The sequence below is a fragment of the Malus domestica genome, chromosome 08 (assembly GCF_042453785.1).
Source record: "Malus domestica chromosome 08, GDT2T_hap1".
NCBI lineage: Eukaryota > Viridiplantae > Streptophyta > Magnoliopsida > Rosales > Rosaceae > Malus > Malus domestica.
Genome location: NC_091668.1, coordinates 9,117,377 through 9,144,879, shown reverse-complemented (window position 1 = coordinate 9,144,879; position 27,503 = coordinate 9,117,377). Strand labels below are relative to the sequence as shown.

General features: G+C 38.0%; 2 protein-coding genes and 2 long non-coding RNA genes across 6 annotated transcripts; 1 reads left to right on the top strand and 3 right to left on the bottom strand.

Moving 5' to 3' along the window:
* LOC114826517 (uncharacterized) lies at window positions 1-6,860 on the bottom strand. Its single transcript, XR_011583644.1, has 4 exons — window positions 6,696-6,860; window positions 5,662-6,397; window positions 5,271-5,469; window positions 1-333 (listed from the first exon to the last, which is right to left on the bottom strand). It is a non-coding gene; the product is annotated as an uncharacterized lncRNA (long non-coding RNA).
* Window positions 891-2,434, top strand: LOC139198274 (uncharacterized). Its single transcript, XM_070826747.1, has 4 exons — window positions 891-1,123; window positions 1,381-1,431; window positions 1,659-1,861; window positions 2,137-2,434. Exons 1-4 carry the CDS (start codon window positions 1,078-1,080, stop codon window positions 2,269-2,271), a joined length of 435 nt encoding a protein of 144 aa, XP_070682848.1. The 5' UTR covers window positions 891-1,077; the 3' UTR covers window positions 2,272-2,434.
* A 5,843-nt stretch (window positions 6,861-12,703) lies between the features above and the next one.
* Window positions 12,704-13,488, bottom strand: LOC139198013 (transcription factor MYB73-like). Its single transcript, XM_070826244.1, has 2 exons — window positions 13,380-13,488; window positions 12,704-13,002 (listed from the first exon to the last, which is right to left on the bottom strand). The coding sequence occupies exons 1-2, from the start codon at window positions 13,486-13,488 to the stop codon at window positions 12,704-12,706; spliced, it is 408 nt and encodes a 135-aa protein (XP_070682345.1).
* Window positions 13,489-18,817: 5,329 nt separating this feature from the next.
* Window positions 18,818-27,310, bottom strand: LOC108171532 (uncharacterized). 3 transcript variants are annotated; one of them, XR_011583642.1, is made up of 11 exons: window positions 27,175-27,310; window positions 26,953-27,067; window positions 25,475-26,266; window positions 25,297-25,369; window positions 24,775-24,896; window positions 23,027-23,123; window positions 20,525-20,657; window positions 20,129-20,236; window positions 19,482-20,026; window positions 19,080-19,228; window positions 18,818-18,975 (listed from the first exon to the last, which is right to left on the bottom strand). It is a non-coding gene; the product is annotated as an uncharacterized lncRNA (long non-coding RNA). The 3 variants fall into 3 exon arrangements; XR_011583641.1 differs by lacking the exon at window positions 23,027-23,123 and having other exon boundaries at window positions 19,080-19,288; XR_011583643.1 differs by lacking the exons at window positions 23,027-23,123; window positions 25,297-25,369; window positions 25,475-26,266; window positions 26,953-27,067; window positions 27,175-27,310 and adding an exon at window positions 25,169-25,218.
* Window positions 27,311-27,503: the final 193 nt, after the last annotated feature.

Genomic DNA, 27,503 nt, shown 5'->3' with positions numbered 1-27,503 from the left:
TTTGGGGATAATGATTGTAAAATTAAAAGACTATCATTCACAACGACAATCCATATCCAGAGCATGAGTCGAAATTAAATTGTAACGGTCAAACAAAAGAAGGAATTCAACGTGAATTCCGGCTGATGCAAGCCAAGTCTCCAAAAACAGCAAATCACAGGAGGGGAATGGGGAGATAATCAACTCTCACCGAAGCAATTAGAGACCCTGCTCGATAAGGTAATCGCCCAGCCTCTCAACGACTATGTTGCACTGCCCAGGAGTCACAGGCTCATCATATACACCGATTAACAGGGCCTGGCTGGTCTTCTTGATAGTAATTCCACCCGAACCCTGACATAGTAGACCCATCACGTCAATAGAAATATCACAGAGTTAAACAAAATCAAACATCTGCACCTATAAAGTAGCAGTACGTGGTTTCAAAATCTAAACAATATGCGTTCTGAGGGTTTAGATTTACACTCTAATCTAAACAGTAATACAGTAAAAGTAAATCAAGCATCTGATTCAAATCAAGAACAATTACTCCGAGTTAATCAGATAAAAAACCACATAAACACTTTAGTTAAGTTCATCATTTCTCTATCAAGTTCAAATCCTATGCATGTCATCGATCGGATTAGAAAAAGTTAAAGAGAACGTAACAAAGGAGAATATTCCTGAGAGAGTTCGTTGTATGACCAACTTCAGTTTGACAAGACTCACTTGAGTTCGTTGTATCTAGTATAATTTTTCTTATAAATTTTTTAAAAGAGATTGAATGAAATATTGTTAATTAGCAAATATAGACAAACACGAGAATTAAATTAGCCAATTCAAAAATACGAGAACTAAGTTGACCTTATAACTATAATATCGAGATCATTTTAATATTTAAGCCTCACAAGTCACAATTCAGAATCACAGGCTAAAAATAAATAAAAAATAAAAAAATTGAGAATCACATGTCATAACAATTTCTCCACCCTGAGGAGACTGAAAGTGAAACAAGATACGAAAAGCTAAAGCCCTAGAGCCGGCAAAGGCCCTCCGACGGTTGGGTTGTTTTGGGTTGTGTCCTCGTCAGTGAGCAAAATGGCTCGTGGCGGCGGCGGCGGCCGTTCTGGTTCCCGCTCCGGAGGTGAGAAAACACAGAAATTCGATCTGTTTATGTTTATGTTGTTGATCCCAGCTGATTTCTTCATCTTATCTGTGGCTCGCAAGGTTTTGGTCGATCTTCCTATAATAGCCGCCTTGGTTTTCCCTTCTTTTTTGGGATCCGTATATAAAACCATGGTTTGGTTTGGCTTGGTAGATAATTATTCATTTGCATAATTTTGGGGGTTTTCCCAAAACCCTAACCTAACCTGATAAAATAATTTCATGTTTAATCTGCAGGATTCAGATCCTCCCGCTTCCGTTCCCGTTCCTCTGGCACAAGTTTAAATAGTACGTACGAATTTAGTTGTTTTCAATTCCGTTGCATGCTGGTGGGTGGGTGGGGCTTCAACACTTTGATAGTATTAATCTTCATGATCCGCACTTCCCCGTCACGTTAATTAGGTTTATCTCGTAATTAATTGCCGGTATCATTTCATTTCGTGGTCTATCATCAGTTCTCTCTGTGTAATTACAAAACTATTATGTAATGATAATATCTAAATTAATTCTGTTAGGTCCTAGTGCCCCTGATGAGGTGGTGGTGAGATATTCGAACGGCGGCCCTGTTAGGGTTGTTCGTCCTTCAGAAGTTGAAGGAGCTGCGTTTCAGAGTAATTTATATTCCGAGTATGATAAATACGGGACTCCTTCCGGATCCTTGCCTTGTGAGGGATTTGAGTTTTGTAGCTGCAAAAAATTGCTTATGCTTGCGATTGAGGTATTTATACTTCTCTCAGTCTTCTTCTTCTTCTTCTAGTACCATATACAAGTTTCGTCTTGCACGCAGCTTATAGCTTTTACATGATCTCCATCAGTTTTCTGGAATCGGAAACCGAATGATAGAACTAGAGCACTTGATACGTCAGTTCCTATGAATAAAATCAACTTCTGCGTGATTGGCTAGCCCTGTATTGCGATTAAATGGAGAAATCAAGCCAATATTTTGAATGAAAACCTCTTCATGTTTATTTATTTTTGTTGTTTTTATGCTAGACAACCCTATTTGATGGGTGTAACAGTCACACCGGTTTGTCTTGCCGCTATTTCTTGGAACGTTATTGTGGTGTTGAGGTGGACATTGGTGCGTTAAAGAAAGGCTCGACTTGTAGTGGTCCGGTTAAAAAATGAACATCCTCAACAATTGCTTGCTCAAAGCTCTGGATATTGTGAAACCCTTTCTTATGTCTTATTTGTTGTTTTCATTGCTTTTTCATACATGGTTTGTAATCTCTTCATAATTCCAACGTGACATGCAATGCACTCCTAATTCCATATGCTTTTGTCGATGCAACGGAGTGGCTTAATTACTTTGTGGTATCGAATTGGAGGTAGTCATAGATGTGGTATGCTTTTCCACGAGTTTTTATTCAATCTTCTTGCGGAAGATCGATGTAAACATTTATTTGTGGTCAAATTTAATCTCTGCTTACCGAACCGAGTTTGGGGGCAAAAATTGGGGCAGTTCTTGAAGTTGAAGATCCAGCAGAGGTTGGATTTCGAGGTTTCCTGAGATTAAGGGTGGATTTTGACGCATTACGGCCCTTAATTACATGTTGTTCAGTACCATGCCCAGCTAGGGGCTCCTATGTGATTCGATTCAAGTATGAAGGGTTGAGAATTTTCTGCTACCGTTGTGGGAGGTTAGGCCACTCGAGTGCGTGTCCTCGTCCAGCGCCACCGCTACCATCTGGCGAAACCCGAAAATTGCATCGACAACACTCGAAAAATTATCTCGATATCAAACGACGTAGTACTAGACTGCCTACGTATCCTTGATGAAATCAAAAGACCTGGTTCGTTAATGGTTTGAATTTTTGGGGCTTTTAGCAAGTGAATGACCTCACTAAAATTTGGTACTTTTGGATTTGTGCGGTTGCGTCTAGATTGAATTTCTAGATTACTTATGTATCCTTGACGGAATTAAACCGGCGTAGTTCTAGCGTGATTTGATTTTTATGGGTTTTGTACCATTTGGAATTTGGATTGGCTTTTTGCCATTTTAGAATGATTTTGTGTTACTTGAGAAATTTGGGACAACTCTATGCCGTTTGAGACTTAACACGGTTTCGTGCCGTTTGAAACTTGACGCGGCTTGTGTCATTTTTGGCTTGATATGTGAATGACGGATTAATTTGAAAGGATTTGGGCCCTTTGTACGATTTCGAATTCAAGAACTTGATCGAGTGGGTGATTGACGCATTGAAGAACTTTCGTGGTTTTCGTACCATTAGAAAATTTGGAATTTGGAGTTGGGAGTTGTAGGCTTGATACCATTTGGGTTTGGATAATTAATAGGTCAAAAGACCCATTAACTTGGAATTTGTGTGTGATGATTTGAAATGAAAAGTTCGGCTAAACCACATAAAATGGGTAATCTAATTTGGTACTGAATTCGCCATTTATAAGATTTGAACTCAATACCTCTCACTCCTAAACAAAGAGGAATACCACCAGACTGTAATACTAAATGGCAAAATATCAAAGTTAGACAACTTCAAAAGTAGTGAATAAGGCATCTGGGAATTTTCGACTTTGAAGTGTTTCCTTTGTAACAATAATAAAATTCAAAGTAAATTTGACAAATGGCTCGGTTAATTCCGGACAAGCTCACCCAAATTTGACAAATTTGCAAATTTTGTCTATAATTTAGTATCCTTAGCATTACTCATGATAAAATTCATCACTCAAAACTCGAAAGTGGTGAATATCTTTAGACAAGCTCGCCCAACACATGGTCTGGTTAACCAAACTACATAGTACAAACACCCGTTTCACGTGAATTCCGGCTGATGCAAGCAGAGACGGAGCCACAGTGGGGTCAATAGGGTCGCACGACCCCTTGGAAGCCATGGAAATAACCTTAGAGGTCCCTTGGAGCTGCTGGTGCGACCCCTTAAAACTGTGGGTGCGACCTCTTGGAGCTGCTGCATTTTTCTGGGTTTCTTCTGGTTTTCGTTCGGTTTGGCGGAAGAGGAAGACGAAGACGAAGACTCTCTCTCTTCCTTTCACACCACGTGACCACACACTCCTTATTTAATTTTTTTTCTTAGTTTCTCTCCAATCAGATTTGTACAGCTAGCATCAAATTGCTTGCTTTGTGTAAAAAGCCATAGGCTGTCAGTTCAATATTAAGTCTTGGTGCAGATTGCAAAGTTCCATGCGTCCACATCCACATATTTGACATAAATTAATGGTAATGATGTGTGTGCCCCCTTTCCACATCAACATATTTAACAACTTTATTTCTCTTTATATTCAACATAAATTAATATGATCTCTAAAAAATATTATTATGAACCACCATATTGACATCAGAATTTTATGTTTATTATGAACCATCCAACCCAATTTTATGTTTATTTTTGGTTGTAGGGAAAGTAAAGGCACCTTTCAGTATGGTAACTATCGGCGAGAGGCTGATCACGCTATCCTACCAAGACCTGATGAAATGACGATATGCATGCCGTTTTTGTTAAAAAAAAATTTTGCGCTGCGCGCGCTATTCTTGTTGACCCCCCAAACATTATTTCCTGGATCCGCCACTGGATGCAAGCCAAGTCTCTTAAAACAGCAAATCACAGGAGGGGAATGGGGAGATAATCAACTCTCACCGAAGCAATTAGAGACCCTGCTCGATAAGGTAATCGCCCAGCCTCTCAACGACTATGTTGCACTGCCCAGGAGTCACAGGCTCATCATACACACCGATTAACAGGGCCTGGCTGGTCTTCTTGATAGTAATTCCACCCGAACCCTGACATAGTAGACCCATCACGTCAATAGAAATATCACAGAGTTAAACAAAATCAAACATCTGCACCTATAAAGTAGCAGTACGTGGTTTCAAAATCTAAACAATGTGTTCTGACAGTTTAGATTTACACTCTAATCTAAACAGTAAAACAGTAAAAGTAAATCAAGCATCTGATTCAAATCAAGAACAATTACTCCGAGTTAATCAGATAAAAAACCACATAAACACTTTAATTAAGTTCATCATTTCTCTATCAAGTTCAAATCCTATGCATGTCATCGATCGGATTAGAAAAAGTTAAAGAGAACGTAACAAAGGAGAATATTCCTGAGAGAGTTCGTTGTATGACCAACTTCAGTTTGACAAGACTCACTTGAGTTTTAACATTTATCACGGCGTTGAGGTGCTGAATCTTGCCGAATGCGATGGAAGCTTCAATGAACCAACTTCTTCCAATTTGATCCGTATTTACCAGACCAGAGAACTTCTTAGACAGGAATATGCTTGCAGTGTTGTACATTACTGACAAGATAGCATTGCATATCACCTGTGCTGCTCATCCGAATAGTGTCCTGCAAGCATATGATATAATTACATACTGCACAAAACATGAAATTACAAAATCTCTAGACTGATCCATAAAGTTATTGACTTGTGAAAACCTAATTCTTTGTTTGATTGGAAAAAATGTACCGAGCTTTACAGTTTGGGGTAAGCATGATCGAGCATCAAAGCTATTTATACATGAATACCGATTGACTTACAGAATCCCCAGATTGATCAATCCAGTTCTTCCCTTGGGAAATACACTGAGAAATAGCCTTCACTCCCTCGGCAACCAATAAATTCCAGCACTGCTTGCTTGAACTTTCTTGTGTGTCTATGTCAGAAGCATAGCGAGTAAGGATTTACAGGAATCAAGGCATTCACCAATCCCTGGAGCTGCCATAAGGATTTGCAATTTCCGCTGATGGCAATTCAAATAAACATCAACATCCATAGGTCTCTGATGCAAGAGACCTCTATTAGCAGCCTCCTCTAAAAGCAAATGAGCCACAGGGAAAGCACCATAGTTATTTGTTGTTTTTTACTAAATCTGGACATATCACCATATTCGGTATCCCATGGATTGGCTTGATCAGGACATGAAACAGAAGTATCAGTAGAATCTTTGCTTCCCGATCTACCAGCAACAATAGCTTTGTAATAATATGACCGATGTCTCATAAGTGAAGAACTTGAGCTTTTCACAGAGCTTTCCGATATAGTAAGCATTTGACCAATCTTGCCTGATACAGAAGAAAGCAGAGACAGATTACCATTTGATGATGGCACATGAGGTGGCTGGTTTTTGTCTGGAAAAATGAAACTAGGTAGAAAAGGGGGCATACTTGTGAGCAAAAGCTCTTTTTAAAGTGTCTCGTTGATTTCCCACAAAACATCGTCCATGCTGCATCCTTCACAGATACAACAGTTCGCTGATCATAAAATGGCACCACTCTGATGGATATCATGGTACACCAATGCCAATAACTCGTGTATCTCAAGACTGAGCCACAAAATGAGAAAAAATCATCACATTGATCAATCACATCCCGAGGGTATTCTAATATCCAAAATCAAAGCGAAAAAACAACTAGCTTTTTTTCTCGTTTGCCTTTATGGCATGCTAATGGAAAAAAATATATATATATTTGGAATCCCAAAGGACCTGTATGGCCAACATGAGCAGAAAGAGAAAAGACAACACCCCACTCCCCACCAATACAATAATATATAGGAAAGAAAGGGGTCTAACCTGCTGAACTGATGTCTTTGCCAGAGCCAAACTCATTAATAGACACCGTCTACTCCTCCTTCGACTTGTCTCAACTCTTTGAGGTAAAGTAGCGTTCTTTCTCCATCCTGCCATCATTTAGCAACAAGTCTACTTCCTGTAAACAGGATCATTACAAATGGAAACTTTTCGACACAAAAATCTTTTGGTTCCTATAGAATTCACAAATCAGAATGATAGACAACAAGCATCCATTTGAGGTATATGCATCCATATAATGTTCAGTTTCTTTTGGCAATTCGATACACTTCCTTCGTCCCATGTTCAATGGGATTGATCACTTCTATCCCTTAACTGCACAAAATTTGAAATTATGGGTATATAACTATGTATGAATAGGCAAAGCTCCATAGCAAATATAGGAGGCTTATGAATTGGTCCAATGGCATGAAGGAAAACAAAAGGTGAGGAGAATAGGCAGATGCAAAAGATGATGAGCATAGGCTGATACATTTTTACTACACGAATCATACACATAGTCTAAGCATTCGAAAATACTAGCGATAAAGTCTTATCTTTCATTAGTCAATCAATCAAGCAAAGAAAGAAAGCTACAACGCCTTGTCATTAGAACCCTTGTGATAATTTGTAATGGTGAGCATAGGCACATGCAATGTATGCAAACACATGGAATTTAAATAAAAAGGGAGAGAGGGGAGGAGCTCACAGAAGAAGCCTTTGCATAAGGTAGTATGTACTGAAAAACATCAGCACAATGTTCCTTTGTCTGGCAGTCACCGGGGCTAGTATTTTTGTGCCTACAGTACTCATCTTCATAGGATGAATCACATCAAATATTTGGACCATATTTAACCCAATCATTGTGCAAAATTTGGACAATTAATTAAATAGCAAGGCAACAAAATATAATAAAAATATATATGAAAAATAGAACTTTAACGAAAAACTTCGGTACTGTTCACTTTACCCTTTATTTTGTCCTTATCGTGAAAACTAAAATTTTTCAAGTCTTTTTCATTTGTTTTCTTTATAAAAAATTCAACATCAAAGGCAAAGCCAGCATTCCCTTAATTAATAAAAATATTCAACTGTCCCATCAAGTCTCAAATAAACAAACTTCAAATAGGAGAAGTCCAAAAAGTCCGAACAAAATTTTAAACAAAGTCCTTCTGAAAATAGTATTTTTCCGGGGCTCGCCTTGATCATCCGTATTCATGCAAATTTCAAAAAAAAAAAAAAAACTCTCCAAGATAGATCCTTTGGAGAAACCAAGATGTGCATTTTCGACACCGTCTGCAAGCTCACCGTATTTGTGGAGCTCTCCCACATCCTTATGGCTCTTCCTGCTCTGAGAGAGGCGCTCAAGACGTTGACTCTGTATGAGGCCCTGGATTGCATGTTGAAGAAAGAGGGAGAGAAGTGGGACCCGAGCAAGGGCTACAAACAACAGGACCGCTCTAGGGATGAGATGACAAATGGCTAGTGCAAGGAGATAAGGACCAGAGTGTGTGGAGACGCAAAGGGATAGAAACCAGAGGAATCGGTCGGAGAAAGCAAATCCAAATAAGAAAAGGAATCGGCGGGGGAGAGCAAATCCAACAAGGAAGAGGAATCAGCGGGAGAGAGTGAGGTACCTTCGGGCGAAGACGACTGAGCGGGTAATACTAATTTAATTAACAAGAAAATTAGTATTACCCGCTCAGTCGTCTCCGACCGAAGATACCTTGCTCTCTCCCGCCGATTCCTCTTCCTTATTGGATTCGCTCTCTCCCTCAGATTCCTTTTCCTTCTTGGATTTGCTTTCTTCAACCGATTCCTTTGGTTTTTTTATCCCTTTGCCTCTCCACGCACTATGGTACTTATCTCCCTGCACCAGTTATTTGTCATCTCATCCTTGAAGCAGTCCTGCTATGTGTAGCCCATGCTCGGGTCCCACTTCTCTCCCTCTTTCTTCAACATGTAATCCAAGGCCTCATACGGAGTCAACGTCTTGAGTGCCTCCCTCATAGCAAGAAGAGCCTGAAGGATGTGGGAGAGCTTCACAAACATGGTGAGCTTGCACACGGAGTTGCAAATGCGCATCTTGGTTTCTCCAAAGGATCTATCTTGGAAAATTCAGAGGCATTATCCAGATGCATGCGAAGTTTGACAACCCCGTGGCCATCTTGACATCCTCCGTCAAAATCACTCGAAAAACCTTGGCATTGTGTTTCCTATGTCCGAAGCACATCTTGGACAACCTCCACGCAGACACCGTGCCGTTCAGATGGACCATGTTGATTTTGTTTGGATTTTTTCTTTCAGGAGCAAAAACGGATATCACATCTTTTATAGTGTACACCTAGGGTTGTAGGGAGGAGTTCATGCCAACAGCCATAATATGCTCACATCTATCGGCCAGATGGCTTGCTCAAAGCTCTGGATATTGTGAAACCCTTTCTTATGTCTTATTTGTTGTTTTCATTGCTTTTTCATACATGGTTTGTAATCTCTTCATAATTCCAACGTGACATGCAATGCACTCCTAATTCCATATGCTTTTGTCGATGCAACGGAGTGGCTTAATTACTTTGTGGTATCGAATTGGAGGTAGTCATAGATGTGGTATGCTTCCACGAGTGTTTGTTCAATCTTCTTGCGGAAGATCCATGTAAACATTTATTTGTCGTTAAATTTAGTTTGCAAATTTAGTTTACCTAACATTACTCGTGATAAAATTCACCACTCAAAACTCGAAAGTGGTGAATATCTTTAGACAAGCTCGCCCAACTCATGGTCTGGTACACCAAACTACATAGTATAAACACCCGTTTCACGCAGGCATTCGGGAGATAACGACACCAATTACATATGTTTTCAAGTGAGGAAGAAAATAAACTTTGGGGATAATAATTGTAAAACTAAAAGACTATCATTCACAACGACAATCCATATCCAGAGCATGAGTTGAAATTAAATAGTAGGAATTCAACGTGAATTCCAGTTGATGCAAGCTAAGTCTCCAAAAACAGCAAATCACAGGAGCCAATTGGGGAGATGATCAACTCACCGAAGCAATTAGAGACCCTGCTCGATAAGGTAATCGCCCAGCCTCTCAACGACTATGTTGCACTGCCCAGGAGTCACAGGCTCATCATATATACCGATTAACAGGGCCTGGCTGGTCTTCTTGATAGTAATTCCACCGGAACCCTGATATAGTAGACCCATCACGTCAATAGAAATATCAGAGTTAAACAAAATTAAACATCTGCACCTATAAAGTAGCAGTATGTGGTTTCCAAATCTCCCCATCTTCGACGCAAAATTCTATATTAGTACCAAAACTTAACCACAATCAATCAAAACGACATTCATGTGACAAAGAAGTTCTGTATTCCACCATCTCTGAATTTAAGCTAGTAGCAATGGCATCTGGTAAGAGGGCATACTTGTGAGCAAAAGCTCTTTTTAAAGTGTCTCGATGTTTTCCCACAAAACATCGTCCATGCTGCATCCTTCACAGATACAACAGTTCGATGATCATAAAATGGCACCACTCTGATGGATATCATGGTACACCAATGCCAATAACTCGTGTATCTCAAGACTGAGCCACAAAATGAGAAAAAATCATCACATTGATCAATCACATCCTGAGGGTATTCTAATATCCAAAATCAAAGCAAAAAAACAACTAGCTTTTTTTCTTGTTTGCCTTAATGGCATGCTAATTGAAAAAAATTTGGAAAATCCCAAAGGACCTGTATGGCCAACATGAGCAAGAAAGAGAAAAGACAATACCCCACTCCCCACCAATACAATAATATGGAGGAAAGAAAGGGGTCTAAACTGCTGAACTGATGTCTTTGCCAGAGCCAAACTCATTACTAGACACCGTCTACTCCTCCTTCGACTTGTCTCAACTCTTTGAGGTAAAGTAGCATTCTTCCTCCATCCGGCCTTCATTTAGCAACAAGTCTACTTCCTGTAAACAGGATCATTATAAAATGAAACTTTTCGAGACAAAAATCTTTTGGTTTCTGCAGAATTCACAAATCAGAATGATAAACAACAAACATGCATTTGAGGCATATGCATCCATATAATGTTCAGTTTCTTTTGGCGATTCGATACACTTCCTCCCATGTTCAATGGGATTAATCACTTCTATCCTTTAACTGCACAAAATTTGAAATTGTGGGTATATAACTATGTATGAATAGGCAAAGCTCCATAGCAAATATAGGAGGCTTATGAATTGGTCCAATGGCATAAAGGAAAACAAAAGGTGAGGAGAATAGGCAGATGCAAAAGATGATGAGCATAGGCTGATACATTTTTACTACACGAATCATACACATAGTCTAAGCATTCGAGAATACTAGAGATAAAGTCTTATCATTCATTAGTCAATTAATCAAGTAAAGAAAGAATGCTACAACGCCTTGTCATTAGAACCCTTGTGATAATTTGTAATGGTGAGCATAGGCACATGCAATGTATGCAAACACATGGAATTAAAAAAAAAAAAGAGGAGAGAGAGGGGAGGAGCTCACAGAAGAAGCCTTTGCATAAGGGAGTATGTACTGAAAAACATCAGCACACTGTTCCTTTGTCTGGTAATCACCGGGGCAAGTATTTTTGTGCCTACAGTACTCATCTTCATAGGATGAATCACATCTAATTTCTGGACCATATTTAACCCAACCATTGTGCAAAATTTGGACAATTAATTAAATAGCAAGGCAACAAAATATAATAAAAATATATATGAAAAAGGGAACTTTAACTAAAAACTCCCGGTATTGTTCATTTTACCCTTTATTTTGTCTTTATCATTAAAACTCAAAGTTTTCAAGCCCTTTTCATTAGTTTTCCTTATAAAAAATTCAACATCAAAGGCAAAGCCAGCATTCCCATAATTAATAAAAATAGTCTCAAACAAACAAACTTCAAATAGGAAAAGTCCAAAGAGTCCGAACAAAATTTTAAACAAAGTCCTTCTGAAAATAGTATTTTTCCGGGGCTCGCCTTGATGACCGCGTGAAGGTTGTCCAAAATGTGCTCCGAACATGGGAAGCAGAATGCCAAGATTTTTCGAGTGATTATGAAGGAGGATGTCAAGTTGGCCAAGGGGGTTATCGAACTCCGCATGCATCCGGATAATGTCTCTGAATTCTCCAAGATAGATCTTTTGTAGAAACCCAAGATGTGTGTTTTCGACGCCGTGTGCAAGCTCACAGTGTTCACGAAGTCGAAAATGCACATCTTGGGTTTCTCCAAAGAATCCATCTTGGAGAACTTCAGAGGCATTATCCGGATGCATGCGGAGTTTGACATCCCCTTGGCCATCTTGACATCCTCCTTCAGAATCACTCGAAAAACCTTGGCATTGTGTTTCCTATGTCCGGAGCACATCTTGGACAACCTCCACGCGGCCATCATGCCGTTCAGATGAACCATGCTGATTTTGTTTGGATTTTTTCTTTTAGGAGCAAAAATGGGCAGTGAGCAAAAACGAATATACGTAAATAATATTAAACAATATTAAATAATATTAAATTTAAACAACATTAAAGAACACAATCTTCAACATAGTACTACTTGAAAAGATTGAATTGAAAGAGATATTGGAGAGAGCAAAGCTGAAGGTGTGTGAATTATAGCCCAATATCCACCATATTTATGGACATTGGAAGCTGAAGATAAGAAGTGTCACGCAGATAAAAATCATATCTAAAATTCCCACGACCAATTACATCTCGACACGTGGCACTCAAAATCTTATCTGAAAAATTATTAAGATTACATATCGACAGGAAATCTGAAGAGTTGCTCACATATCGACACGTGACATTCAAAATCAGAGAAGTAAAATTATTGAGATACCATATCGATAATAAATATGTAAAGTTACTCACATATAGACACGTGGCACTCGAAATCCGAGACGTAAAATTATTGAGATTCCATATCGACAACAAATCTGAATAGTTACTCACTTTAGCAACATGAGTCTCGAAAATTTATTGAGATATCTCATTGTCCGTATGGTCGTTGAGGAGCCTGCCGATGGTGGCCCACTTATTTCCGTAATTGGCATGCGCCTCGTCCGTGATCTCATCCTCCTCATGAGTGAAGGCCCGTTGCTTCACCTCCGGCGATTGCTGGTTGTACCACTGTTGCCAGCAGGACTTGCCTGATCGTCCTGGCATCGACTTGATTGTCACTGACCAGTTGCGAGAGCACCGTGGAGGTGAACGAGCTGCCGTAGCTTCTCGTCGTTGTCGCGGCTCCACAGACCTTTTACCCGATCCAATTCTCCCTGCGCCATCACAGAACACTCCATTGTTACCTATTCAACTCGTTGATCCATATAGAAATCCATAATCCTAGCTAACTCTAGATAAAAACTAAGTCAAAATTCAAAAGGGATAAATAATCTACGAAATTGGAGGAGAGAGATTAGGAGAGGCGGTGTGGGGCAGGAGAAGGAGTCTCCGCCCTGAGAGGCTTAACAAAAAAAATAAAATTTGATTTGATTTGATTTTCAACTTGTAATAATAAACGGGCAAACGAGTATAGTTAAATGGGTAAGTGATTATGGTTATGGTTACGATTACCCGTTTATAAGATTATCCAATGAGTAAACAATTATACGGGTATTAATCTAAACGATTATGTGCAAATAACTGCGGTTACCCGTCTGCCATAACCGTTGTTCATCCCTAGTTAGAACAAGAATGTTAACATTGGGGTTCTCGTGTGCTCCCTCCCTCCTATGCGTTAAAATCTTTTGCAAGCCATGCATGACGGATCGGCCGCTTGCGGTACATACGTCATTGTGGTGTTTTAACGTGTTAATTCACTTGGCATGGAAATTGTCCTATCTGACCAAAATAATCATCGTGGTGGTGCCGCTTCAACCCGTCTAATAATGTTTATCAACGCTTAGGTACTAATCCAATCATCAACCTTTATGTCATTTGGTATGTAAAATTTTGTTTACAAGTTTGATCTTCTTAGCATTACCGTTTGAGTAAAATGAGAGAAACCAAATTTTTATCAACTACAACCATATTTGTCGTCAATTCTCTTACACTATGTTTGGATGAAGAAATTTAAGATTATTAAGGAATTTTAAAATGACGGAAATTGAATTGACGGGATTTTATTTTCTAGAATTTGTGAATTTTCTTATTTGGTTAGCCTAAATGAACAATGGAATTGAATACGGAATTTGTTATTTTTAAGCTCTCAATCATAGAAATTGGGAAATGACACCTATTTACATGGAATTTTAACTTGGGAATTGGGAGTCCCAAATTCCAAGTTTTTTTCTACGCGGAAATTCTAAATTCCTTTGTTTATGAATCCAAACAAAGAAATTGGTGCATGTCAATTTACAAATTCTGAATTTTATCCAAATTCCAAGTTTATTTCCCTCATCCAAATATAGTATTACAGTGAGAACTAAATGAAGTTCATAAATCTCAATATCAAGGTTCACATCTTAATATTTTATTGTAAAAATAGAAATAAAAATGAATGAAAAAATTAGAAAAAAAACCATTAGGATTTTATGTACAAAAATTTCCTCTAAATCTCTTAAACTAACTTAATATATATATATATATATATATATTCATATTCATATTCATATATTTAAGCCTACAAAGAATTATATACACCAGCTACTACCAGATACAAAGAGTTGTATATTTTGTGGGTTGTGGGAAAAAAAAAGTCTAGTATTAATTTTTTATTTTAAAATAAACACTATCCAACCAACGATTAAGATCAGGAAACAAACATTCTTACTCTTATTGTGAGCCATTAAATTACATGACATAAATATGAATTATGATGGGGAAGTTTTCCAATTATTGAGCCTGAAAAGGATGAACAAATAAAAGTGTCGCCGCATGTGACTTCATCAAATGCTGATGATTATGTGACTAACATTCACACCATGTTCAATATTTTGCATTTCGGGAGGGCGATACACCCATGACATTTGTGTAAGATTTATGTGGAGTTTGACGAATATCAACTGTTTACTTGGACGACTAGCAACCTATTTTTACTAAGAATAAGGTGGCTGGAGATGAAGGGTAGAAGGAATGAATGTATGGACAACGATTAGAGAGAGATAGGGAAGAGAGAGGGATCAAAGATATGAAACCCATGAATTGTTTATGTTGTTTTTCTTACTTTTTCGTTTTTAAATGTGTTATACAATGTTTGGAAATTGAATTTTCTGTTGTTCTTCTTGTTTCAATCTATGTGACACCATTTGATTGAATATGTGAGTTTTATATTTGTGCCATGTCGGCCATAAGTGGGCCCTAATTATGCCACATATACAAGCGGAATACAGGGAACAAGTTAGAGTAGAGTGAATATTGAGTTTCAGAGAGTAAAATGACGACTTTTGAGTTTTATGAGGCAAACTGAGGTTGAAAATCGAGTTTCAAAGAGCAAAGTGGTGTCGTTTGAGTTTGAGGGAGAAAAACGCAATCAAAATCAAATTTTCAAGAGTAAAACAACGAATTTTGAGTTTTAAAGAGCAAATTATGATCAAAATTGAGTTACAGGAAGCAGCATAGATAAAATAATAATAATAATAATAAAATAAATAAATAAATAAATAAAGGACTCTGCCATCGTTCTCTCCGCTCACCGATGTCACAGACCAATCCATCCCTGATTACCGTTGAAAACAGAAAAATAAAGCCAAAACTCATAACTTTACAAGCTGAATTACTTTGTGGCTTTTTTTTTTTTTTCTTTTTTCTTTTTTTTTTTTTTTTTTTTGAAAATTGGGCTGCAAGTTTTATAACTAGCAACACATAGTTACAAGAGAGAGACTCACATACAACACAAACACAACAACAAAAGTATGGACCAAAGTACAACAAAACCAAGCCCAACAGAAAACAGAAAAAAAAAAAACACCGAACAGCTTGCATCCTCTGCCGCTGCTGCCATCCGAAGGACCTCCAGACTCGAACTAGTTGCCAAATCGAGCCCTGAAAATGGCTAAAAAGAAGGCTTCAACAACCACCAAAGAGCACATTGAAGATCTGCACCACAAATCGAAGAAAGCTCGCAGGAAACAACCCATAAGCAACAGAGGCAACAAGGCCAAGTCGAGGCAAGAAGGTGGTGACAACACCTGAGCATCAAAAAAATCCGAAGCTTTACACATCTCCCTCCTAAATAGGAATCGCAAAGATTCGCATTTACGGTGTGGATTAGTGGAAGCCGACCTAGAGGATGAGAGTACTGGAGGAGTGAGCCAAGTGGAAAGGGTGGAGTAAGGTTGGGCAAACAGGTCCTGGACCCGCGGGTAGGGGCGGGTAATGCGGGTACGGGGCGGGTACATATATTGTAAATTCAAAACGGGGCGGGGCGGGTCCATTTAATTAATGGGGCGGGGCGGGTACAATTTTCAAATAAAGCGGGCCCCCGGCCCGAACCTTTTCCATCGTTCAATTATAGGGATTGAATCCCCACCGTTTATTTTTAACACCGCCACATTTCGAGTCCCCGACTCCTCTCGACCTCAATCTCTAGATCCAGATCCAGACCAAAGTCCTCTCGAGTCCTCCACTCATTTCGAGTCCCCGACTCCTCTCGACCTCAATCTCGACCTTGACCTCGATCTCAACCTCGACCTTGAATTCTTCGTTTTAGCAACCATTTCCAGCTTCCAGAATCCAGATCTCGACGCCTCCAGTCGTCAGGGGTCTGTCGGTCGCCAGATTCCTTTCCTATTTCAGCCATGCCCGGGAAGGACGACGCTCATCCGAGAAGGAGAAGAACCTCAAGCTCTTCCTCAAAGTCAAATTGGACGAGTGCGCGGCCAAAAACACCATCGCCAGCCTCACCGTCGTCATTCACGAGGTACTCAATCGTTGATTTTCTTCTTCTTTTGCTGCTTAATTTTTGGGGTTTTCCGATTTAAATGCATGCAATTCATAATCCCGCGGATGTATACTTTTATTTTACCTATTTTGTTGTTCTTGAATAATTCCAGGCCGTGCTTACTAATGGATCCAGTTTTCTTATTTGTCTCCGGTGGCTCTTCAACTGGGAGTCTGGTGGGATACTGAAAATTAAAGAGAGAGAAAGAGAGAAAAAAAAAAGAAAAAAAAAAGAGTACCCGTTGGACCCGTAGGAATCGGCCCGTTTTATACGGGCCGGGTTAAGTCCGATTCTCATTTTCAAAATAGCAAAACCCGTCCCGCCCCGGCCCATTGTATTTTCAAGCGGGTCTGGTCCGGTCCCTCCAATTTTAGGCCCGGCCTGGCCTGTGCCCAGCCCTAGTGTGGAGTGATGAAAACAAAGTAGGTGGAGGGAAAAGGAAAGGAAGAAAGGGGAGTTGAGGAAGGGAAACTAGAGGCAGCAGTAGAGTAAAAAACTAGCAGGGACAAAAGGAAAGAAAAGGAAAACAAGAAGAGCAAAGAGCTACCACCAACCCTAGTCATAGCTAGGATCAGTGGCAGCGAGGAGGAGAACAGAAGCTGGAGATGCACTCATACGCAGACGGTGAGAAGAACTTTCATGAAGGAAAGGAGAACTCTCACGAAGGAGAGAACGAAGTTCTCTTTTGTATATCGAAGTGGAGGTAATCTTCTTGCGGAAGATCGATGTAAACATTTATTTGTCGTCAAATTTAACCTCAGCTTACCGAACCGATTGTCTACTTATCTGATTTTTTTGTTTTTTATCAGAATTCGCTCTCTCAGCTTAAGGAGAGTGTCTATTCAAATTTAATCCCAGCTTACCGAAACGATTTCGATTTCTAGAATTTGATCGAATGGGTGATTGACGCATGAAGAACCTTCATGGGTTCATACCATTTGAAATTTTGGATTTTAGAGTTGGATTTGTAGGTTTTATACCATTTGGGTTTGGATGATTAATAGGTCAAAAGACCCATAACTTGGAATTTGTGTATGATGATTTGAAAGGGTGAGTTCTTCTGAATCATACAATAAGCAACTTAATTTGATATCGAATTCGTTATCCACGAGATTTGAACCTTAGATTAGAGGTGCAACTTAGGTTGGGCCAATCCAAACCCGCCCATGTCCAACTCGACTTTAAACCTGAACAAGCGGGTATTTTTTTAGTTATAACCCGTCCAAACCCAACCCAATTTCAACCCGTTTATTGATTGGATTGAGTTGGACTGATCATTTGCCCATCCATTCCCAACCCGACTAACCAAACTCAATCTAACCAGATTGTAACCTATATCAATTAATGCTCATACTACACCCAAGTAAGCCAAGTCCAAAAACCAACGCCCTTTCTAATATTTTTTTTAAAAAATTCCTTTTATAATTACTTAAGCTTTTAGGTAATAAGAGGCTTTGATTAGTCAGCTGATATTCGTAGTCTCTAAATCCTAAAGCTTTAGAGTAGATTGTTAGTCTCCAAAACCTAAAGTTTTAGAGTAGATTGTTAGTCTCCAAAACCTAAATTCATTGTGTCTCGAAGCAATTGCTCAACAACTTTGATTGATTTATGAATTTAAAGTTAGCTAGCTTTGATGCTACTTGGCTCAACTTTTTTATGAATTCTTAAAAACTAAGTTGTTACAAGATTAAACTTAAAAAAGTTGGGTAACCCGAACCCAACCCAAGTGAACCCTAACCCAATTAAACCCGAGCTCAAATGAACCCGAATGAAACCCAACCCAAACCCGAGCCCGAATTGTAAAAGTTGGGTTATGATTGAGTTGACCTTCCAACCCACCCGAATTGCACCCCTATCTAAGACCTCTCACTTCCAAGCGAAGAGGAATCCCACCAGACCGTAGTACTAAGTAACAAAATATCAAAGTTAAGACAACTTCAAAATTAGTAAATAAGGCATCTGGGAATTTTCGACTTTGAAGTGTTTCCTTTGTAACAATGATAAAATTCAAAGTGAATTTGACAAATGGCTCGGTTAATTCCGGACTAGCTCGCCCAAATTTGACAAGTGATAAAACTCACCACTCAAAACTAACTACATCGTACAAACATCCGTTTCATGCAGGCATTCCAGAGATACCTCCGGAGATAACGACACCAATTACATATGTTTTCAAGTGAAAGGAAGAAAATAAATTTTAGGGATAATAATTGAAAAATTAAAACACTATCATTCACAACGACAATCCATATCCAGAGATCCCAGAATGCAAAGACAAATGGCTTTCACACATAATATCCATCACATCCCAAGCAGCAACAACTTTGTTTTCAAACCAAATTCACCATGACTTCAAATTAAATTGTAACTGTCAAAACAAAAGAACGAATTCAACGTGAATTCCAGTTGATGCAAGCCAAGTCTCCAAAAACAGCAAATCACAGGAGGCAATTGGGGAGATAATCAACTCACCGAGGCAATTAGAGACCCTGCTCGATAAGGTAATCGCCCAGCCTCTCAACGACTATGTTGCACTGCCCAGGAGTCACAGGCTCATCATACATACCGATTAACAGGGCCTGGCTGGTCTTCTTGATAGTAATTCCACCCGAACCCTGATGCTGATAGAGTAGACCCATCACGTCAATAGAAATATCACAGAGTTAAACAAAATTAAACATCTGCACCAATAAGATATTATTACATGCTGCACAAGACATGAAATTACAAAATCTCTGGACTGATGCATAAAGTTATTGACTTGTGAAAACCTAATTCTTTGTTTGATTGGAAAAAAATGTACCGAGTTTTACAGTTTGAGGTAAGCATGATCGAGTATCAAAGCTATTTATACATGAATATCGATTGACTTACAGAATCCCCAGATTGATCGATCCGGTTCTTCACTTGGGAAACACTATAGCCTTCACTTCCTCGGCAACCAATAAATTCCAGCACTGCTTGCTTGAACTTTCTTGTGTGTCTATGCCAGAAGGATAGCGAATGTTTGATCCTGATTTCAATAGTAAGGATTTACAGGAATCAAGGCATTCACCAATCCCTGCAGCTGCAATAAGGATTTGCAATTTCCGCTGATGGCAATTCAAATAAACATCAACATCCATAGGTCTCTGATACAAGAGACCTCTACTAGCAGCCTCCTCTAAAAGCAAATGAGCCACAGGGAAAGCACCATAGTTATTTGACGTTTTTTTTAATAAATCTGGACATATCACCATATTCGGTATCCCGTGGATTGGCTTGATCAGGACATGAAACAGAAGTATCAGTAGAATCTTTGCTTCCCAATCTACCAGCAGCAACAATAGCTTTGTAATAATATTACCGATGTCTCATAAGAGAAGAACTTGAGCTTTTCACAGAGCTTTCCGATATAGTAAGCATGTGACCAATCTTGCCTGATACAGAAGAAAGCAGAGACAGATTACCATTTGATTATGGCACACGAGGTTGTTGGTTTTTGTCTGGAAAAATGAAACTAGGTAGAAAAGAGGGCATACTTATGAGCAAAAGCTCTGTTAAAATGTCTCATTGATTTCCCACAAAACATCGTCCATGCTGCATCCTTCACAGATACAACAGTTCGCTGATCATAAAATGGCACCACTCTGATGGATATCATGGTACACCAATGTTAATAACTTGTGTATCTCAAGACTGAGCCACAAAATGAGAAAAAATCATCACATTGATCAATCAAATCCCGAGGGTATTCTAATATCCAAAATCAAAGCAAAAAAAAAACACTAGCTTTTTTTCTTGTTTGCCTTAATGGCATTGAAAAAAATTTGGAAAATCCCAAAGGACCTGTATGGCCAACATGAGCAAGAAAAAGAAAAGACAATACCCCACTCCCCACCAATACAATAATACATAGGAAAGAACGGGGGTCTAACCTGCTGAACTGATGTCTTTGCCAGAGCCAAACTCATTAATAGACACCGTCTACTCCTTCGACTTGTCTCAACTCTTTGAGGTAAAGTAGCATTCTTCCTCCATCCTGCCATCATTTAGCAACAAGTCTACTTCCTGTAAACAGGATCATTATAAAATGAAACTTTTCGACACAAAAATCTTTGGGTTTCTACAGAATTCACAAATCAGAATGATAAACAACAAACATGCATCCATATAATGTTCAGTTTCTTTTGGCAATTCGATACACTTCCTTCCTCCCATGTTCAATGGGATTGATCACTTCTATCCTTTAACTGCACAAAATTTGAAATTGTGGGTATATAACTATGTATGAATAGGCAAAGCTCCATAGCAAATATAGGAGGCTTATGAATTGGTCCAATGGCATAAAGGAAAACAAAAGATGAAGAGCATAGGCAGATGCAAAAGATGATGAGCCTTAGTATAACATTGGGTTAAAAAAAATTAACATATGAAAATTTGAAAACCCTGATAATTCGGGATAATGAAGTGTGAATTACCCTTAATATTAATATAAATCACCAACACAAATGCTTGGTGTAGAACAGGGCCACATCTACTACCTTTAGTTGGGAAGAGAGAGAGTTATTCTCCCCCAAGTAAAGGAGTGGTTGAAAATATCTTGAACCATGTACTTTCTCTATATATGAGAGAGTGTAGAAATGTATGGAGTGCTTTGAACTCTAAACATATAGTCATCTTTTGAGTTTTAAGAAATACCAAATCATGAAATAAATAAAAATTAGTGTGGACTCTATTGGAGCCAATCTCTGAATTTTAAAGTTTAATTTTATTTTTCTCCTCCTTGCCAAAAGGGTAGTGGAGCTCATTATGCATTCCGAGAATGTGTCACACATCCACTTTTTCAAAAGTGGAGGTTAGCAGTAAAGAAAGCGAAGTTGTTTTAAGATGGTACGCGAAAACCCATCTAGTTTTTCGCTTTGTGTTGTAATTTTTATTCTCAATATTTTTTGTTGGATTCTAGACAAAATCGTATTTGAATTATATTATTGTTAACTTATTATGAGGTTTAACCTACTTCCTTACTATAAATCGTTTGTAAAAAGATGAACCCTAAAACCTGTGCTATCGCATCACTCATTCAAGTCTATTGCCTTTAGCTCCCAACCTCAAAATTGAAACGAGAGAGAGAGGCTTTACTGCAGCGAGTCGGGTGATGACCGACTGGTGACTGGTTATTGACTCACAAGCCTCTCTCTCACATTGGTGACTGGCTAATGCAGCAGCGTATCAATATTCATGTCTCTCTCATCCCTCATTACCGTACCATCTGGCTGACAGCTGTGAGCATATTCTAGCTGGGGCCATGAACTGCTCCCTACAACCCTAGGTGTACATTATAAAAGAGGTGATATCCGTTTTTGCTCGCGAAAGAAAAAATCCAAACAAAATCATCATGGTTCGTCTAAACGGTGCGGTGACCGCGTGGAGATTGTCCAAGATGTGCTCCGGACATGGGAAGCACAATGCCAAGATTTTTCGAGTGATTCTGAATGAGGATGTCAAGTTGGCCAAGGGGGTTATCGAACTCCGCATGCATCCGGATAATGTCTCTGAATTCTCCAAGATAGATCTTTTGTAGAAACCCAAGATGCGTGTTTTCGACGCCGTGTGCAAGCTCACCGTGTTTGCGGAGCTCTTCCACATCCTTCTGGCTCTTCCTGCTCTGAGGGAGGAAGAGATGTGGAAGAGCTCCGCAAACACGGTAAGCTTGCACACGGCGTCGAAAACACGCATCTTGGGTTTCTACAAAAGATCTATCTTGGAGAATTCAGAGACATTATCCGGATGCATGCGGAGTTCGATAACCCCCTTGGCCAACTTGACATCCTCCTTCAGAATCACTCGAAAAACCTTGGCATTGTGCTTCCCATGTCCGGAGCACATCTTGGACAACCTCATCACAATCACCGCGCCGTTCAGACAAAACATGATGATTTTGTTTGGATTTTTTCTTTCGCAAGCAAAAACGGATATCACCTCTTTTATAGTGTACACCTAGGGTTGTAGGGAGGGGTTCATGCCCCCAACCAGAATATGCTCACAGCTGTCAGCCAGATGGTACAGTAACGAGGGATGAGAGAGAGGCATGAGTATTGATACGATGCTGCATTAGCCAGTCACCAATGTGAGAGAGAGGCTTGTGAGTCAATAACCAGTCACCAGTCGGTCATCACCCAACTCGTTGCAGTAAAGCCTCTCTCTCTCGTTTCAATTTTGAGGTTGGGAGCTAAAGGCAATAGACTTGAATGAGTGATGCGATAACACAGGTTTTAGGGTTCATCGTTTTACAAACGATTATAATAAGGAAGTAGGTTAAACCTCATAATAAGTTAACAATAATATAATTCAAATACAATTTTGTCTAGAATCCAACAAAAAATATTTAGAATAAAAATTACAAAACAAAGCGAAAAACTAGATGGGTTTTCGCGTACCATCTTAAAACAACTTCACTTTCTTCACTGCTAACCTCCACTTTTGAAAAAGTGGATGTGTGACGCATTCTCGGGATGCATAATGAGCTCCGCTACCCTTTTGGCAAGGAGGAGAAGGAGAGAAAAAAATTAAACTTTAAAACTCCAATAGAGTCCACACTAACTTTTATTTATTTCATGATTTGGTGTTTCTTAAAACTCAAAAGATGACTCTATGTTTAGAGTTCAAAGCATTCCATACACTTTTACATTTCTACACTCTCTCATATATAGAGAAAGTACATGGTTCAAGATATTTTCAACCACTCCTTTACTTGGGGGAGAATAACTCTCTCTCTTTCCAACTAAAGGTAGTAGATGTGGCCTCTTCTACACCAAGTATTTGTGTTGGTGATTTATATTAATATTAAGGGTAATTCACACTTCATTATCCTGAATTATCAAGGTTTTTAAATTTTCATATGTTAAATTTTTTTTAACCCAATGTTATACTAAGGCCTTCTCCAATCCTGAGTTAAAACTCAAATTTCCACTTCTATTTTCCCCAAAACTCAACCCAACCCAATGCTAAAATGTGGCGTAAAACCTAAAGCTCAAATGGAAGCCAAATTTAGCCCAGGATTAGTGGGGCTGGCCCATCATATATGTATATTTTATTTAGTTTTATTTTTATAAATTCATTGAATCCAACGGTTAAGATCTAATTTGATGAAATTCAAAGGTAAAAAAAAAAATTAATGGTCCAAATTTAAATCTAATGGCTACAGTAATTAAAAAAAATCGTTGATTTGTTTCATATTTTTTTCATAGTGTTTAACGAGTTTCATGGTATCGATTAGTGATTTTTCAGTATTTGTTAGAATCTAAATATCTTTAGGTTAAAATGTTCATAGAATTAAATTATGATAGTCTACATAATTTTTTATTTTAAAAAAGTTAATTTAAGAAAAAAAATTAGTCTAAATTCATTCTTTAATAATTTGAGGTTAAAATTTTAGGCCAGAATGATTGGAGCAGAAAAACTGTTTTTGGGTTAAAATTTAAATTTTCTGGACTAAAAATTTTAGATTTTAGACCAAGAATTAGAGATGATCTAAAGTTTGAGATTTTTGTGACACTTTTATACTTCTGCTATCATTGGACAAAAATAAATAATAATAAACAATGGAATTTGATAGTTTCATCATTAACAGTGAATGAAAGTTGCGAAGAAACTTGAGAGGTTTTATGCTCCGACCATTGAAAAGATTATTTGCGTTTTTGAAATAGCGTTTTAATATCTTTATTTTAATGGTCTTCTCGTGACAATTGCGAAATGAATAAAGGAAATGATTCCTCGCGCTTAGTTCTTACTAGAATTTGTACCCGCGCGTTGCTGCAGGATTGAAAACTATATGAAAGATTATGCAATTTCAATCTTCATAAACAATGTTTGAGTCAAAAACTGAGTTACCAATGCCAATGCAAATTATACACAACCTCATCATGGATGAAACAAATTTAAATATCAAAAGAGAAACCTATTTCGTCTATTAAAAATATTAGGAAGTTCTTTGGATACGAAAAAAACACAAATTGCTTCATGTCCAAAAACATTAATGGGAAATGTTGTTTACTGCAATGCTAAAAGTTGTCCTCTGCTATGTTGATCATTAAGGAAGCATCCCAAGCAAGGGAAAAAAAAATTGAAATAAATTTATAGACAGTAGAATCATATCATGAACAAAATAAGAATAATGCGTGTTTACCTAGTGTTTTTGTGTGCAGAAAGAAGTCTGCTTTTGCACGAAATGGAGATGACCTTCTCTGGCATTTCTATAGGACGCAATCAAACTTTTGTGCGTTTCCAACTTGCCTTGCAACTAAGTTTCTACAAAAACAGAAAGAATTCAAGAAAGTAATTAGACCAAGGCATAAGAGATTATAAGAAAAAGTATAGAAAATATAAACCACATATACCACTTATTATACTACTTTGTATTCCGAATACACCTAAAAATATATCGCTTTCTAGTGAATGGTTCGGTTTCAATTAATTCCACTTTAGTTTCTTTCAAACCCTTCAACTTATCCTTGACTCTTTTTTTTTTAACGGCATCATAATTAAGAGTTAGCTAATAATAAATATACAAATTTGTTAACCTTTAGTTGACCCTCAACATGTGCTCGGAAGAGGGCTCTTCCAACATTCTGAAATCATGTCAAGAGTTAAAAAGGAGCAAGAAAAAACTAATGTAAGAGCTCTGTAAAATTGAGGCAGAGCATATTACCTTATAGGGCCTCTTTAAAATAAGGTGGACCAAATTCTATTGCCATGGTTTCATCATCCAATTTGTCAACCATCTGAAAAATGAAGAGAGAGTATCTACATAACTAAAATCTGAAAAGTAATAGCAAAAAATGAGTCGGTTGTTTAAAACAACTATCTAGCTAAGACAACATCTATACCTGCATATAATTCACAACTTCTGAGACAAAACAATGTAATAAGGAATTTCCACCAAGTTCCTTTTCAGAGATCCACCAGTCCCTCTCAAAAATCCCACTTCAATGAAAAGGAAGTTAGGCCACACTATAAAATGCACTAATCCAGCTTTTTTCAAAAATGATATTCTAAGAAGCTAAATGCTTGAAGAACTTAAGAAGATAATATATAAATTAATACTAAATTGTAATATTAAATCTACATATACTAAAGTAAAGTTATCATAAATGCGCAAAAATAAATCCAAACAAAAACTTGAAACTAAAAACCAAATGGTTATCAAACAGCTCCTAAAGGAATACACATTTTGGATTTATTAAATGGAGTTTTTCAATACCTTCAACTAAGTGAAACTAATATACAAATACTAAAGAATAATGTTGCATAGCTTTACTTCAATCTTCTCAAAATTGATCATGACACCCCCTTTTGTACCACATGGAATATCCCTTGCCTACAATGTTGCTAACAGAAGCTTTCAAAACTATAATGAATGGAAGGACAAAATCCTCAATCTTCCAAACATGGATTACCAAAGTTACCTAATCAGTATGCAGGGTCACTTGAACGGGTTCAAAATGGGTGAACCTGAAATTTGAAATAATGAGAAGCAGGCAAATTTAAGGCCCTATGCAAGCAACTTCTCAATGCACATCACATGGATCTATAATTGTCTTCAGAAGAGCGCTTCCTCTCCAATATACCCCAACATGACCTTCTGGGATTGATATCAGTCCTTGGTTGATACCCAGGTTCTGGTTCATAACTGTATTTATTAATATTCACATAATCATGAGACACGATTAGATTATTAGGTTCACAACTAAATTAAAAAAACATTCACATAATCATGAGACATCATTCCAACTCATTTCATAAACCCAAAAGAAAATCTAAAATGAAACTATGATTTCCACCACAAAGAAGTTGGAATTCTCTACTGTCACCACCCTGTTTTCTCTGCCCAGAAATTGGAAGAATCCAATATTGGACCCATATTCTCACACGAAATAGCAAAAAAAAAAAAAATTATGAAGTTTGAAGAAATTGGGAGCCAAAATTCCATAATTAACCAAAACAAAGAAAAATATCTAAAACCCAGATTTGAAAACATAGAAATAAACATATATGCCACTCGCCATTTCAGTGGCTTCTGGTTCTGTAAGGTGATTTATTTGACTGATGCAGGGTATACGAAACCAAGCGTAAAATAAATGGAGCATGTTCAGAAAATATCCCAGATGAAAACCCAAAAAATCAGAAGAAAGAAGACCAAAAAAAAAAAAAAACAAAATACAAGTTCCTAAATTTCTTTTTGAAGTTTTATCAGAAATTTGTAAATCAAAATTAAATTTCAATCCAAACTCAAATTGCAAAAAAATCAGAGCATACAAATTTAATAACCCAAAAGGTTAATGAAACCAAAGCTATACTTGAGTACCTCACTCAAAGTTTCACTTGGGTGTGCAGCATATGCTTCCCTGTAAGAAACAGCTTTCCGCAGGCGCTTCCCACGACCAACAGCTGTTTCTTCCTCACTTTGATATTTCTCCCATCTACAAATCCAACTAAATGCAAGTAAGTCCTTAATAAATCAAGAAAATGGGAGATGGAAAGCACTTGGTACACAGGAAACCTCATCACAAACACTAAACAATTCAACCTTCCCTCGAAATCCAGACGCCAATTTCATCGGTTCCTCCGATTTCCAGAAACCAATCTAAAGCACGCAGCAATCCTAGTAAAGAAAAGGACAGAGAAAGAGAGTAGGAGAAGCAGCGATCTTTTTTTTTTTTTTTGGATGATAGAAAGGGAGGCAGATTGTCTGCCCTCCTGTTGTTGTGATCTTCCATCACGTCCTTCTATTTTGTGCGATCATGGTTAAGCCACATCAATATTCTTTATTTATTTTTTAATAGAAATAATAAGATAAAAAATAATAATCTTTTAATAGAGATAATAAGACAAAAAATAATAAAAATAAAAAATGTT

Excerpts from the sequence above, each read along its gene's own strand:
- LOC139198274 (XM_070826747.1), top strand. The coding sequence starts at position 1,078 with ATGGCTCGTGGCGGCGGCGGCGGCCGTTCTGGTTCCCGCTCCGGAG. Across the intron at positions 1,124-1,380 it reads TTCTGGTTCCCGCTCCGGAG|GATTCAGATCCTCCCGCTTC; the intron begins GTGAGAAAACAC and ends TTTAATCTGCAG. Across the intron at positions 1,862-2,136 it reads TGCTTATGCTTGCGATTGAG|ACAACCCTATTTGATGGGTG; the intron begins GTATTTATACTT and ends TTTTTATGCTAG.
- LOC139198013 (XM_070826244.1), bottom strand. The coding sequence starts at position 13,488 with ATGCATGGCTTGCAAAAGATTTTAACGCATAGGAGGGAGGGAGCACAC. Across the intron at positions 13,003-13,379 it reads ACAACGGTTATGGCAGACGG|GGAGAATTGGATCGGGTAAA; the intron begins GTAACCGCAGTT and ends GTGATGGCGCAG.